The sequence below is a fragment of the Sciurus carolinensis genome, chromosome 13 (genome assembly GCF_902686445.1).
Source record: "Sciurus carolinensis chromosome 13, mSciCar1.2, whole genome shotgun sequence".
In the NCBI taxonomy this organism is placed as follows: Eukaryota; Metazoa; Chordata; class Mammalia; order Rodentia; family Sciuridae; genus Sciurus; species Sciurus carolinensis.
The window spans coordinates 94,250,724-94,266,655 of NC_062225.1; the positions used below are offsets into that span (position 1 = coordinate 94,250,724).

The 15,932-nt window shown below is 53.8% G+C and overlaps 1 protein-coding gene across 4 annotated transcripts; it reads left to right on the forward strand.

The window, feature by feature from the left end:
* Positions 1–642: 642 nt before the first annotated feature.
* Tmem18 (transmembrane protein 18) lies at positions 643–7,500 on the forward strand. Of its 4 annotated transcripts, none has more exons than XM_047523344.1 (5): positions 643–820; positions 1,761–1,878; positions 4,299–4,353; positions 4,928–5,021; positions 5,105–7,500. In XM_047523344.1, the coding sequence occupies exons 1-5, from the start codon at positions 749–751 to the stop codon at positions 5,192–5,194; spliced, it is 429 nt and encodes a 142-aa protein (XP_047379300.1). In that variant the 5' UTR covers positions 643–748; the 3' UTR covers positions 5,195–7,500. The 4 variants fall into 4 exon arrangements, with proteins under 4 accessions (XP_047379300.1, XP_047379302.1, XP_047379301.1 ...); XM_047523346.1 differs by having other exon boundaries at positions 650–805; XM_047523345.1 differs by having other exon boundaries at positions 660–805; positions 1,758–1,878.
* Positions 7,501–15,932: the final 8,432 nt, after the last annotated feature.

A 15,932-nucleotide genomic window follows, 5' to 3' on the forward strand; every position in this document is an offset into this window, starting at 1 on the left:
ACTTAGGCCGGGTGGAGCTGCAGGCAGATGGCTGCAGCATATTGGGGCGGGGCGGTCAGCACAGCGGGCTTATTTACAGAATCATTCTCTTAATCTCGGGTTCCCACCATCTCCCTCTATCTGTTCCCTTACACATCTGGGAGCGGGTGGGTAGGAGGCTGTCTACCCAGGATTGTGGCAGCCTCCACTGCGTCCACTCTGCTCCACGCGGAGGTCGCTCTGGCTGCATGGGCGCGAGGGTCTCGGCCCTCACCATTTTCACACGCAGTGCAGTTCCTACGTTGCATCTCCTGCCTGAGCCCAGCGTGCGTCCCCGTTAGATGTGCCCTGTGCCCTGTCCCTTCAACACCGGAGAGACTTTCCACGGCCTGGGTATCCCTAAGCCACAGCTACGACACGAGCTTTGGGACACTGTCCCCGGCCCGGGGAGTCCCGGGTCGCCCATGCCGGACCCAACGCCCCGCTGCGCCCGCTCCTCTGACAGGGCCCAAGACGACCCGGGCCGCCCGCGGAGTCTGGGAGCAGCACCCCAAGCCCACAGCATCGTTGCCCTTACACTCCGAGAGCACAGAAGAGCGCAGATAGGGACCTTTAAGGACGAGGAAATGTCGCGAGATGACCGGACCAGCACGCCCAGTCTCGCGAGACCACCTGTAGTCTCGCGACACTACAGTCCGAGCCCCTCCTTGGGAGCCGGGCGGGGCGGAACGGCTTGGCAGCGGTGGTGAGGGCGGGCCTTGCGGGCACTATGCCGTCGGGCTTCTCAGTCAGCTCCTTCCCCGTCAGCATCCCCGCGGTGATCACGGTAACAGCCCCTGAGGTGGAGGAGCCGGTGTGGGCGCGCGGTCGGATCGGGTCTCCCCAGGGTTCGCGGGAGGGAGGCGTGGACAGCGGACAGCGCTGCGAGGGCGGGGCATGGCCTCGTGGGCGGGGCGAAACTGGCGGTAGGCGGTGCCTGGGCCGCCGTCACGGATGGGGCGGGGCCGGGCCGGGCCGGGTCCAGGTGGAGTGCTGTGCTTGCAGGTTGGGTGTCCATGGGGGCCGCTCCCAGCCAGCACTTCTGGGTCCTTGGCGCCCGGTGTGGCCTCCTGTTTGGAGCCTGGGCAGCGAGAGTTTCCTTCCCTGCTAGGCTGTAATGCTCAAGATGCTGGGGTGGACACTTAGAGCTGTCCTTCAGAGTCCTGGGGGCAGGTCCTGCCTCACACAGGAGCACAAGGAAGGACTTGGGAAGGATTAAACATCCTGGGTTGGGGGCTGAGCCTGGGGTGGGTACAGGCTCAGGAGGCTCTGAGTCTGGCAGTGGAGACCAGGAAGGCTGGACATATTGCAGAAAGACTGGAGAAGGTCAAGTCATGTGGGTTAGATGGCTCAGGCTTCCAAGGTGTTGGTACTAAGGCCTTAGTCTAAGGGGCTTCACGCAGTCCGGGTTTCTGTTTGGTATTAACCCAGTGCATCAACTTGAAGTTGCCCAACCTCCTCATCACCCCACGGAGTGGTCATTGCTTATAGATTACCCAGCTTAAAAATACTGCTTTATTCAACCACCAAAAGGGGCAAGCTGGTGATGCCCTGTGTTTTGTGTGCTTAGACTTCCAAATCTTTAAAAACTGGGGTGTGGGTGCAGTGGAGGGGACTCCTGCTTCTCTCTCTTTCCTGCCTCCACATTCCTGTGCAGGCTGGCTATGTTCTCTGGCCCCCTGAGAAAGCAACATCCAGACTTCAGCCTGCCCTGCGTTACTAACCATGTGTCCTTACAGCAGACAGACTGGAGTGAGCCATGGCTGGTGGGGCTGGCTGTCTTCCACGTGCTGTGCCTGCTCCTCACTTGCTTCTCATCCCAGAGGTACAGACTACAGATTGGCCATTTCCTGTGCCTTGGTGAGTAGAAGCAAAATCCCTGTGCTCTGATGGCTGTGCAGCCTGGTGCTGTGAGTATGCCATCTTCAAAGTGTGTAAACGTTCCCACATGCCCTCCCAGACCTTCCATGAGGCATTCTGTGTGGAAACCATAAAGTGAGTGCTAGATGATCAGATTTGAAAAGAACCCTAGGGGCACCTCCTACGTGCAGGAAGGGTGCTGAACTCCGGCGCTTACAAAGACTTCTTAAGTTTAGTGAAGTCTGGCTGTTTTTAAGCAGACATTTCCCTGCTTGGGCTTAGTCCTGCACTGCTTGCTCCAGAGGAAGCATGTAAACTAGAAAGGAAAGTCATGTGCCTGAAATTAAATATTGCCCAGTTGAGTCTTGAAGGTGAGGGTTAAGGAATTTAGGGAAGGAATGGAGCTGCAAGAATTGATCAACAAAAATTTCATGGAAGGAAGCAAAATTGTGGTACAGGACGGGAAGAGCAAAGGAGACGGTGTGGGAAAAGATAAAGCGCAGCTAGCTGGCTAGGGCATGAGAGCACGGGCATCCAAATGAGGGCAAGAGGACAGAGCCCAGTCTTAGAGGGCTGGAGGTAGGTAGGGAGTGTGGATCAGAGGTCAGAGAAACTACAGCCTGCAGGGGCTGAGCGTTCCATGCCCCTCAGAGGCATCGTAGGTGCTGTAACACCGTGGGGTAGGGCCTCCAAGCCCGACCAGGCCCTTCTTGATCTTGTGGACATTAGAAATATAGTGAAGATTCTACTTGGTAATGAAAACACAGCAGCTACCTTGAGACAAGCAGTCACTGGGCCGTGTGCAGGGTAGGAAATCTGGACACCAGGTTGCCTTAGGAACTGGAGTGAAGTGATGGGAGCTTCATTACAGAACAATGGATCTGTAAAATTCAAGTGGATTGAGTTGCTAGGTCCATTTCTCCACAGGAGAGCCTCTACCAACTCGTGCCCTAAGGACAGACAAGGATAGAGTGGGGAGCCTCCCTGCCTTAATGGAACCTCTCAGGGACAACTCCTTCAGCACATAACAGGCCTGATCACATAGTTATCACCATCCTGAGACTTCTGACGGGAAAAGCCAGAGACAGGGAAAGTTGCTGCAATGCCAGAAGCCAGGCCAGGGCCAGGGAACTCCCTGCAGAGGACAGTGGGAAGGGGTGGAAGAGCCAGGCCAGGGGCCAGGGAGCTCCCTGCAGAGGACAGTGGGAAGGGGTGGAAGAGCCAGGCCGGGGGCCAGGGAGCTCCCTGCAGAGGACAGTGGGAAGGGGTGGCAGGAGCCAGGCCAGGGCCAGGGAACTCCCTGCAGAGGACAGTGGGAAGGGGTGGAAGAGCCAGGCCAGGGGCCAGGGAGCTCCCTGCAGAGGACAGGGTAAGACGGCAGTGCAGCAGGTACCTTGGAGAGGGCAGCCTCCTAGATGAGCTAACCCATGGAGCTTATGGGTGGTGTGGGCTTGGGATGTGAGTGTGGTCACACTATTCATGTGCTTTGCATGTCCTGTGACTTACTAAGTTCTTCAACTGTCCTAAAGGCTGGTTTTATTTGACTCCTCCTTACAAATGAAACACATCAAGGTTCAGAGACTCCCCCAGTTACACAGTGATCAGCAGCAGGAGAAGGCCAGGCTTCCCACCAGCCCCTCTGCACATACCTGCCCTGCATGCCAGCCTTCCGGGCCTCTCTGGCTCTGCATTCCTTTTGCCTCAGTGGTCTACCTGTCAGGAAGGCAGTGGGGACTGGACAGCCCTGGTCTAACCCACTTTCTGATTTGGGTCAAGAAGGTGTGGCTGAGCAGTGAAGGCAGGGGCTGCTGAGTTTGCTGTAGTCCATCCCGTGGATCTCTCTCTCAGCCCTGTGTGGACCCTGGCCTCACCCTGCACTGGAGGGAGGCCTGGACTGATGGCTCTGTGCTCCAGGAGCACTCTGGTTCTTGGAAGGCTGAGGACGGAGGAGCCTGTGCAGCCCCAGGCCTCCATGACTTTATTGCCACATCCTGGCAGATGGGGACTCCATTGCAGTCCCACTGGGCAGCCTGAGCAGGAGGCAAGGCAGCAGTTTAGGCACTGGGTTTGGAGTCTCACTTATGATTCCACTGCAGGCTGTCCAGGAGTCCCCTGAGGCTAGAATCATGAGGAGATGCCACCTCAGCGCAGCAGTGCCTCTTGGTCAGTGCTAGACCTTCCAGCTGGGTCCCTCATGCTCTGCCACTGCACAGCAGTCCTGTGGGTTCCATCTCGACTGCTGACTGTGCACGTGTGATGCTCTTGGTCAAGGAGCATGTTCTACATTCACAATTTAAAATCATTACCTCACGTAGCCAAAACAGAAATTGCATTTCTCTTCATTGTCAGTGTCCTGTTGTAAAGGGTGAGCTGCGCCAGCACTGGCCATCCCAGTTCTAACGTGATTTCTGTCTTCTCAGTGGTCCTGGTCTACTGTGCTGAGTACATCAATGAAGTGGCCGCAATGAACTGGAGGTAAAGGCAGCTTCTCCTTGTCCTGCTGAGTCTCAGGAGTCAGCCGCAGTGATGTTGTCAGACAAGCACTCCACAGTGTGAGACTTACAGAGACAGCAGAGTTGCAGCCCGAGTTGCAGCCCCACCCCTAGAAGCTGCTGGTTAAATGTTTCATGAACTGTGTAACCTTTTAAGAGTACACCCCAACAGAGTACACCCCAACTGTTACCCTTAATAACAGAGTGAGAGAATTTCATGGGCTATTTTAATTTCAGTTACAAAATAAAAAACGGTGGGTCCTGCAGGAGCCTCCTGACAATGCAGAGCACGCCCAGCTCAGTGGGTCCTCAGAGCAGAGCATGGTCACAGTGACACTCCTCATTTGAGCAGAGTACTGAGTCTGTTGCTGTGTAACTTTAGGACTTCAGGTCACTAGCAGGCTCACAGTGAATGTCAGGTCTGCAGCGAGCCCAGGGCTCCTGGCGGGCAGTGATTTTGAGCTTTCAAGTGTGTCTCAGCTCTGTTCCTCCATCATCATCTCGCACTGAGCCCTACGGCGATGCCAAGTAATTTGCTGTTTTTTTCTTAAAAACAGGTTGTTTTCAAAATATCAGTATTTTGACTCCAAGGGGATGTTCATTTCTGTTGTGTTCTCAGCACCGCTGCTGCTCAATGCCATGATCATTGTGGTATGTAGTTGCAGACTTTTAAGCCCTGGTTTTCTTCAGGCCTGTTTCCCAGTTCTGAACTTGTCCAAAAATGATTGTTTTAGATTTTGTGGGTACGCAAGACTTTGAATGTGATGACTGACCTGAAGAACTTGCAAGAAAAAAGAAAGAAGAGGAGGAGAAAGGAAGAGTAGGCTTTTGGCAGTGCTGGGCTCGGTTGGTCGTGCTGGCCGCGGTGGCTTCTGTGCAGTGATGCCCAGGCATCCTCAGCTGGCGTGGTGGGAAGCCGTGCTCCTCTCTGGGGCTCCAGCGCTGGAGCGCACACTAAAGTTGTTTCTCAAACCAACACGGATCGTACCCTCGCGTGTTTGTTGAGCCTGGTCTGCCCTTAGCAGGCCTGATCTCTCAGACTAAGTCACAGGAGGGTCCTGTGCATCCTTCCAGGACTCTGTGGTCAGTTGTAGAGTGTCCACTTGGCATGGAACCCCAGCGATAGTGCCGTCCTGCACACAGGCCAATCACCTGGCCATCGCCCTGCGTCTTGTGCTCTACAGGATAGCTCTTAACTGAGGGCAGGTTTGCCCCCAAGGGACTTGGGATAGTTTGGTGACACTTTTGCTCGTCACTGGAGGAGGAGTGCTGCTTGCACCTGGTGAGTGGAGCCTGAGGGCTGCTGAATCCTGCAGGGATGGACTGTGTCCCCACCCTGGAGGACCGCAGAGCGCTGGCCCCACGCCTGCTCCGCCTGAGACCTCTGACAGGTCTGGAAAGAATGGCGCATATCTCAGATACTGACCAGTGCCCTGGGCCTGGGCCTTCTGAAGCCACCAGATGGGCATATCATGTGATGACCCATCTCCTGAGTCTGGGCCCTCTGAAATCACCAGCTGGGCGTATCTCATGTAGTGACCAGTCCCCTGAGCCTGGGCCTTCTGAAACCAGGAGCTGGGCATATATCTCAGCTTAACCACTGGGTCCCATGAGGTTAGGCCTTCTGAACCGACAGTGGGGCCACCTCACTGATCACACTTCTGCTAGTGGGAGGAGAAGCCTGAAGTTGGACTGTGTGGACAAGACTGTGTTAAATGCACTCTTTATTTTGCTCTGAGTGCAGCATTACAAATAGAGAAACATTCCATGAAGGACCCAGTAGTCTCCACTCCACCTGGACAGTGCAGGTCCCTCCTGCCCTCCTGAGTTCCATCCTGTAGGGGTGCCCTCAGGCTGCCTGTCCAGGGCACTCATTTGGTGTAGTGAAACATTTTTCAAATTTCTAAAAGAAAAAACTGTCCAAGTGAAAGCACTTCATGTATTAAGAACATGACAGTTTGATTGCAACATTGTCTTGAAATCCAGATGTGTCAGTTTTAAGTTTTTAGGTGGTGGTAAGCTCTTAGTGGAGAAGCTGGCAGGAGGTAGATGTGAGTGGATAGAATCCTCTCAGCCAGGCCACTGGAGTTTTGTGCCTGCAGCTCTTCTCAGTCCCTCTGCAATTTGTTCAGCTTTTACAGTGAATGCAGAGGTGACTTGGGAGTAGCAGCCTGATCTTAAGTAAGACCAATCTCAAGTTGACAGCACCCGTGGGATCGTGTGGCAAGTCTGATTGTGCACATCTCAGTGGCTGTCTCAGGGTGTTGGACGACGCATGGCTTGATGAGGGCTCCCCTCACCCCCCACAAGGTGGTTTCACAGAAAACGAAGAGCCGCTCTGTGTGACTGCAGGAGCCCAGAGCAGGTGTTGTGTGAGTGTGGAGGTGGCCCTCCAGCGCTGTTCCCTGCCAGGCTGTCCCAGGCCAGCATTGGGAAGCAGGTCAGGAAATTGCTGGAGAGAACACATCTGAGGCAGCTGTGGGACCTCTCGTGCAACTGAAATAAGCCAGTGAGACCCCATCTGTACATTGGACCATGCAGATCTGGGCCCGTCCACCTGAGTCTAGCTTCCCTGTGATAAAGTGGTGACATAGTACTGTTAGCTCAGTACCGAGGTGCCAGCCCATGTGTGACCCTGATGTGGGCTCTGGGTTTCACATGTGTGTTGTTTTCACACAAATGAAGTTTGCATCATTTTAGTGAGGCTCCTATCTCAGTGGCTGGAATTGCATTGTTAGGAACTGTCTTCATATCTTGTCCTCGTATTAGGGAAAATCCTGCAAGCTAAAATCATCAGCTCTCGAGTAATTCATAAAACTTGTGTGGGTACATGCAGGGTGTGGGCTGGGACTGTGGCTTGGGGCAGGCACTTGCCCGTATGCCTGAGGTGCTGGGTTCCATCCCCAGCACTACAGAAAAGTAAATTCAAAATAAGGTATGGGGTGTGAGCCCCACTACATCCACGCTCTGAGAAGTGGAAAGCTCATAAGTGATCTGCTCCTCTGCTTTAGTTAGCAGGTGCTTTTACCATGTGTTTATGAACAAAGCAGAACAAAGAACATCGTGCATTCTCCAAGCCTGTGACACCGTCAGTTTGTTGATCCATGTGTAATAAAACATCTTCAATGTACATCATGTTTACCCCAGAGAGTGCTGTTTTGATTCCGAGCTTAGGACAGGGCCTCCACTGCATCGGTGGGCTCCTTAGCACCTGATTGTGACCTTTACTTGCCCAGAAATTTTGTTGGTTCCCACAGAAGGACACGAACTCAGGCACGGAGATGGGCACTTCAGATCAGAAGGAAGTGCATGGACCTGCACTGTTAAGAACTGAGAGGGTAGCAGGGGATCTGAGGTGCCCTCTCTTCACAGGACACCTACGTGGAAAGTGAACGTGCTCACCGGTGTGCCGGAGGCTCAGCTCTGGCTCCTCTGTGGTCCTGAGTCAGATGCTGGTGGTGGCTGAGGAGATGTCCAAATATATATTACCTGTGGAATCTAAGAAACCAAGAGTACTTGAATTTATACTTAGTTGATGTTTTAGTATTTTAACTTTGCAAATTAATTAGATGTTTCCTCTTACAAATGTGCTTATGAAGATTAATCCCATTTATGTTAAAACTAACTTACCCGTTTTCTAACTTAGGTTACCTATGAAAACCAAGGTATCAAACAAATCTAAGTTACTTATTTCTGCCAAAGAAAGATCCTTCAAAGGAATGGATATTACACTTCAAACATTTTGTAGAAACCAACACTGATTGGCTGACCACCTAGAAAAATGTGTGGGTTAGTAGTTTCAAAGGCATCATCTACTCTCACCAATTAAGATTGACCATTTTGTTAAAGTTTTCTTTAAGTCATATGAACTGAAAGGCATTTCAGTTCATTCATTGGATTTATGAGTGCTCATTCATAAGCCAGTGTTAGTATCTGTACATGATAAAGACAAGTTGTGTGTAGAGAGGACACACATGTGCAGGCATGCACAAACACAGCACAGGGACTACCAGACTTAACCCTTTAGAAATTAAACTAGAACCCGTTGCAGGTTTTTACCGTGTGATCCCAACATGAGAAGGCCTGTGCGCCTGGGAATGTAGGAAGAGTCTGCAGCTGTGGTGGACACTGAACTCAAAGGGTCAGGCCACTTGTCCCCCTTGGGGGCAGATCCGCTGGCACCATCACCGTGGTTTGTGTTCCCTGCGTGGGTCTCCTTGGAGGAAGAGAAGACCTGCACATATGGGATCTTTTCATCGTCCTTCCTCGTCCCGAGGCCTAAGATTTTTAGTCCCCAGGTCTGGTAGCTGAGTTTGCCCTGTGTGCTCAACCTCACTTACTGGGGTGTCTCTACACCTGGGCCCCGGGTGCTCTTGCACACCCGCCCATCCCACTCTCCTGGGTTTGTGAATAGTCTCGGTCACACTCATACAACCTCCGGGATGTCCTGAAAACCAAGGATGTACTTCTTTCCTGAGGACAGATCTGCCTGTGTTGGTCCATGCGTGGAGTCACCTGGTGCCACGGTACTTGCTTGGGCCCCTCCTCATGTTGTTGATCCACTTTCAGTTTGGGGTCCATTGTCAGCCATGTGGATGACAGTTTCCTCCCCGCTCTGAGGCCACTGCAGCCAGGCAGCAGGACGAGTCTCCTATAAGGAGTCCCCATGGCCCCTTGGGCAATATACGGAGCCCCACTTCTGGTGCCAACATCGTTAGGAAGACAAAGTGGTGCCAGGGATCAAACCCCTGCTGGAAGGGGCAGGCAGGGCAAACTGCAGAAGGGCCAGCAGGTGCACCTGGGGGTGGGGCAGCCCCCAGCTTTTGTCCCTGATGCAGCACTGCCCCTGGCCCTGATAGGAGGAACTCGGGGTCACAATCTATGTGATAAGCTAATTTTTAAATTGGGCTGGGCAAAGGGAAGGGCTGTAGTTAAAATGGCTGTAATTGGATCTTTCATCTCAAGGATAAATAAATACTATATTCTGAAAACGAACCACCCCGCCCCCCAACACACGGTGCATGTACACACATGCAGACGTGTTCACAACATGCCTATGAGCACATGGGGGTGCACACGCCCGCTCAGGTGTGTCCCACAGCACTAATGTAGGCACCTGGGGACGATGCTGCCAGGTCCCCTCCCCCCTCCCTTGCTTCTTTTTTTCTCCATTTCTTGGCTTTTCGCAGCCAAGTGGAAACCGTCAAAGCCAGCAATAATGTCCATCTCCATGTCTCACAAAGGCTCAGGAGATCTGACTGAGAAGTGATCCCTTGCCGACCATGCTTGCTGTGCTGCTTTGCTTTGCCTATCAGTGGAGAGAGGGGGCGGGAGGCCCGAGGAAGAGAGGGGTCTGCCTGGAGGGCATGGCTGCAGCCGATCCTCTGAACCTGCAGCGTGATGAGCATTTTCATTTCTGAGGTCGTTTTAAATTTAACCTCAAAGGTCAGCTCATGGTTTGGAGGTGCCGTGCTGGCCCCTCAGATGACCAGAGGTGGAAGGAAGTCAGAGGAGGGAAGTGCAGGGTGGGGACCTGAAGCAGCCACCAAGTGTGGTCTGGGAGGCTCCGGGGAGGACGGTGTGTCAGCTGCACTGTCCCATCTGAAGCACACAGAGGCTGTTGTCCTGGGAATTCAGGGGAAAGTCCAGCACACAAAGCCTGTGTCTCACCTTCTAGGAAATGAGAGAAGCAGGTGGCTGTGTGAACGGCTCCCTGCTGCAGCAGCTCTGTGAGCCTGCAGTCCTCGGCCTGCCAGCGGCTGGCAGAGCGATGAATGGCCAGAGCTAAAGGGAAAAGCACGTGCACCTGGAAGCCTCCCAAGATTCACCTCATAACTAACAAGTGATGTCGGGCTGGCTGTCGCCACACTAAGACGATCGCGGCTGGAGACGGGGAGTTCATGTGTGGTCCTGTGTGATTTAAGCGTGGTGACAGCCCAAGTGCAGCTTCAAGGGGAGAGGACAGAGTTCCACTGGGGTGGAGTTTCTCAAGTTGCCAGTGCCGTCCTTGCTCGGGACGCTGCGGGCGTCAGGTTGGGGCAGCCCTCTTGCAACCTGGAAGCACCTGGTGGACCAGCTGGGACGCTATGCCACAGGGCACTCTGGACGGTGGCACCTCGCTCCCCCCAGAAAGTCAAGACACACCACACCCAGCTCGACGTCTGTGGTGGACACATGCAGGTGGCAAATGGACCAGGAGAGCAGGGGAAGTGGGGAGCCAGGATGGGAGTGCCGGGGTCCCGGCAGGGCGCAGTCCCAGGCCCTGTGATGTCTGACGAGACCATCATCAAAGTTCATCATCAGAATGATCTTAGAAACCACAAAGCCTCAGGCACCTGGGGTGGTGATGTTCGTGCTCATTGGTGAGCACATTCTGCTACATCCAAGAAATAATCTCACCAGGCTCCAGAAAAAGAAAGAGAAAAGAAAACCAGGGAACAGGAAAGGCTGCAACCTCAGTACCTTCCCTACCTCTGAGCAATGAGCGTGGGGATTGATATTTACCTAAACGTGGGGCCTAAACATGGCGCTGGAAGCCAATCTCAGGGTTCCCTGGCCAGGAGCAGGGAGGTCAGGGTGGGCCTAGGCTGGGAATCTCCAGGCTGTGGGCAGAAGCCTCAGAGGGCTTTGCTGTAGCCCTTGATTCCAAAGCATGTCCCTAACACTCTGGTCCTGGCAGCTGTCCCTGGATAGGCCTGTTCCCACACTGGGCTGACCCAGGCCCTCGGCCTCCGCGTGGGCTCCGCCTCCTCCGCGTGGGCTCCGCCTCCTCCGCGTGGGCTCCGCCTCCTCCCTGAGGGCTCCAGCACCCCTTCCCGCTTCCACTCCCAGGCTGTGCCTTCCCTGGGGAGCTTTGTGCCTTGCTGCTTTGGGGGCCTCGGCCCTGGAGTGCCTTCCCGGGGCACCTCTGGCGCCTCGTCTCCCTCCACTGGACCCACCACGCTGGCCACAGCTCCTGAACACTGCAGCTCTTCCTTCCTTCCCTCCCAGCTGGGCTGCGGATGCTTGTGCTGTGAACGCCTATGTACAAATAACCCATGAGAGACTCGATTTACCTCTCATAAACTGTGGGTTTGATGATGCTCTGTGTGGAACCAGAGAATATGAAGATGGTCACAGAACTAAATCTGAGAAGAGGGGACCCTGATGTGGATGTGCCCCCAGGTGGGAGCCCCAGGAACCCCAGGCTCAGGTGCCTGCTATGGCTCTGAGTGTCCCACAGCCTGCAGAGGAGTCCCTGGGCTTGGGAAGCCACTTCTCCCCATGCTATCCCTAGATTCTCAGAAGCCATGGGTCTCATGTCACATGGGTTCAGCACTGCCCACTGAACTCATGAGCCAGGGCAGGAAGGGGCCAGCATGGGGTCACAGTATTGGCCTCAGGCCGGAGGCCAGGCTGAGGGGTCCCGAGGTGGATGCAGGCCAGGGTAGAACCTGTTCTGAGCCCCACCCTGCTGAAGCTGGACGGGGGAACGTTAGCCTGCATTAACTCCGAGCTCTCCGCCTGGCCCTGCACTCCCCCCCATGGCATCTCCCACACTGCCTCTGGCTGGAGAGCCGAACAGCCCAGGCCCCACGTCGAGCCCTCCTAGAGACAGATGCGAGTTGAGCAGCCTGAACATGCTGCCATGTGGCACTAATTTAGACTGCTTCGGCTCCGTAATTGACCCTTGCTTTATCGACAATCAGGCGGACAACACCCACCCCCTGAGTTGCTAAAATATTTTAGAATCCATTCCAGAAAATCACTTTCCCAGATTTCTGAATAGCAACTGCTATCGATTTCATTGCATTCACCCTAGTAAACAGAATATTTTGAATACTTAATACGTTTCCCATTATTTGGCATCACACAAACCAGATAATGGAGGCTTGAGGATCGAGATTCAGTAACAAGCAGTGTGGGCAAATGTGCTGGGTTCCTCCCGACGCTCCTGGAGGACCAGATGTGGGCTCAAGTCCGGGAACCGTTCCGTGGCGCACACATCTGCTCTGCTGTCTGCACCACACCCTCCGTGCCCAGAGCTGCCCAGGGCAGGAGCCAGGCCAGAGGCCTCGGGGGCCTGCAGCTCCTGGGCTGGCCCCTAAGGCCTCCTCTCTCGGGATGGCAGAGATCTGCTGCAGCAGGCCCCGTTTCGTGCTTTGGATCAGCCATTGCTGCTCTGCTGCTGGTGCTGCTCTGTTGCAGGACTTGGTTCTAAAACAGACATGTTTCTCTTGCTCCCTCCCTCCTACTCCCTAATCTCCCCTCCCTAATCCTGGGGAAGCAGGATCACCCTTCTTCCTCGATCCCAAGCAGAGTTTTCTGTCCTTGAGCACATGCCCACCACAGGAACCAAGAAATCCAAACGTGGGATGGCAACAGAATACCTCAGAAATGACTATCTCCAAATTAACAAAGGAATATGACACTGGACAGAGAACAGTCCAATGTGGGCTTCAACTCACTTCTTTAAAAGTCCCCGTCCCCCTTGGTGGGCAGAATCACAGTCCCCGGTGTCTCTCCTTGGCTAGCAAAGCAAAACAACTTTTTCCTCAAAACCCTGTCCTTGTGATTGGATTGGCTTCGGGGACAAGGACCTGGCTTTTGGTAACACGCCCACTATGAGCACAAAAGCTTTTGAAGGAGTCTAGTTTGTGATGACATGCACTGTGCCTCTCTCCCCGAGGGCTCTCTCTCCACGCCACACTGACTTTTGATGGACACAGCGTTGGCCTCTTGCCACTGCTCCAGGGTCACTCCTCTCTCTTTGCTGGCCCTGGCTCCCAGTGCTTGGCACCCCCTTGCTTCCCTGTGGAAACACACTGTCATTCTGTGGTCATAGCAGCCTGATCTAGTGACTCTGCAAAACAGGTTGTTTTTGTTCATGTGACACGCACCCTGCAGGTCATACAGCTCCCTCCAGTCTCACCCCATCCCAACTGACAGAACGGCTGCTGTCTGGACCCATGGCTCCTGCAGATGTGCCCACCAGCAGCCAGGGGCCACTGCTGCCTCTGCATGCCATGGGAACGTCTTCTGTCAGCTAGCTGCCGTGGTGATGCCCTGGTGCCAGGTAACTGGCCACCACCAGCACCACACAGAGCGGGAGAACCTGTTTGGATTTGCTAGCATAACTCTGCATCTTGAGTGTGTACTTTCTCTTAATTTCAGTGAAATATTCAACCTCTCTGGGTCTGTTGGCTGTCCCCGCCACAGGCCACTGCAGAAGTCAGGGACAGTCTTGGAAGGTGTGTCTTCTGTGGGGTTAGGCATTCCGGCATTGCTTTAAAGATGATAGATAATCTGTGTTATTTTGACTTAGTACTTCATACAAGTATTTAACCAGATGGTCATTTCTGTAAAGGAAAGAATTGGAACACACACACAAAATCAGATAATGATGAAAGGACCACCGTTATTTTAGGTTCTGTGTCTGGTGTTATGTCTGCGCCTTCCGCAGGACACTAAGGGCAGCATCTAGGTCATGAAGAATTAGAGCCACCTTCCAGCTCTCCTGGGGCATTCTGCAGGTCTGTGCGGGGGGCCTGCCAGGTGACAGAGGCAGTGAACTTCAAGCTGCTGCGAATTCCCCAGACCCTTCTAGTGAGCAGGCAGCAGGAAAGCTGGAGAAGGTGGTTTCCCTCCACCAAGACAGATGTGCTCGGCACAAAGCCCACGTTGCAGGATCCAAAGACAGGGTTTGTTTGCCGTAAGAAGCGTGTGGTTCTGAGAGCCCCAGATGGAAGCCAAAGGTGCACGGCTCTTCCATGTCTGCAGGTTGCTCCACTTAATTCATTGGTGATGCCTTTCAGAGTCACTTTGAAATATTGCTGTGTGGACGTGGGCGAGAGGTTGCAGGAAGTGGGCACGGTGCAGCCTGCACCCTCTTGGTCAGCAATGTGAAGCCTCCTCTGGGCTCACTCTGGCTCGGATGTGCTGGGATTTAGCAGGAAGCTCCTCCTCCAACTCGCTGCCAGCAACTGCCTTGCTGCAGCTCCTTGCCCAGCTCAGCACAGATTCTGTTTTCTTTTGTGCTGGATGAGCATTAGAAAAGGGTACCACCATTCGTTATTCTATATGAATAGACACACGGCTTCATTCTGCTCACTCATACAGTTCCTATGGAGAAAAGTATTCTAAGCAATAGGTCTGAGCTGAGTTCTGTTTACGAGGGATGAGTTGACAGGCAATCTGGAGACTTGGTTTTCAGACCGAACTCTGATGAGGTTGACCTGCCTTCCTGGAGGTTGCGCGGGGGCAATGACTTCTCTGCAGAAAGATCAAGCCTGGCTCTTCAGGACGGGAATACCAGCTCTGAACACATTAGGCTGCCCACCTGTCCAGCTCCATCTGCCCTATCAATAGAAACGTCTTGATGTTTTAAAGATTCAGAATAAAATGCAAATACCATTGGGATTTGAAGCACTTGGAACTGTTACAGCCTCCGCAGTATCATATGAATATGCATCACTTTGAGCTGCAGCTCTGAGGTCTCAGAAACCCCCATCCACTTCCTGAGCAGCATCTTCCTGTTTGTAAGGCCAACAGCACCCCTGGTCGCTCCCCTCTTCTTTTCCTTGTGAGGAGTGTGCGCCAGTGGGACTCAGCACCGGCAGGGACATGGTACTATAACAAGCTAACCAGGAGTTTTCCCCACTCAGTCACTCAGTCAGAGAAGAGCTGCCCAGGTCCAGCAGGTGGCTGGGCTCTGAGGCTCCTTCATCCACTTGCAGAGATACATCCAGCCAGAGGGCAGGACTCAGGAAGACAGGAAAGTCCCTGGAGGTTTTACCCAGTGGGCCTGGGAGCGCCATGTCAGTTCAGCCTACAGGTCACCAGCTAGTGTCAGTGGGTGGCCCCACCCAGAAACAGGGACTGGGCAACACCCTGGGTACATGGGCCAGCACCTGCAGAGAGCATGCAGGTGGGTGGCAACAGTAAGCACTGCCCAGCGCAGCCCCAGAGCTAGTCCTTGCTCAAGCACCCACAGTAAGAAGCATACTCTGTGTGCAGATATTTGGAGGCCCAGCAAGTTGCTTTTTCTCTTCACAAAATCATATCCACAGAGAGCATGGCATGCTGGGAGAATCAGCACTTGTGACCTCTCAGGAGCTTCAAGGACCCTGCGGTGCTGTGAGTGACAGGCAGGAGCACTGCCTTCCCACTGTCTGTAGTCCAGAACTCAGTGCAGGCTCAGGCAGGGCCAGCATCTGATCGGACCGGGTGTCCTGGGGTCTTCTGCAAGAAGCATTTGAGCTTGCAGTCCTGAGAAGACCAAACCACAAGCTGTATTTTTCTGGGACTGTAAGGACTTTGAACCTGGACTCCATCAACACTCTGGTGACTCACCTAAAGTAGCACAACTGTCAGTCACGCTTTGACTGTGGACAGGAAGCCAAAGGAAGATTCAGAACCTCCCAGGAACCCAAGGAACCACCGGATTTAAGCAAGGTGCGCAGCTCAATGCTGGCGGATGGTGGCTCTCCACGTTTGGACTCAGAGAGACAGAAAGGCAGAGACAAACTCCGGTTTGACCCTGTCAAGGAAGAGGACAAACAGGTGTGACTTGTCCCTGACAGT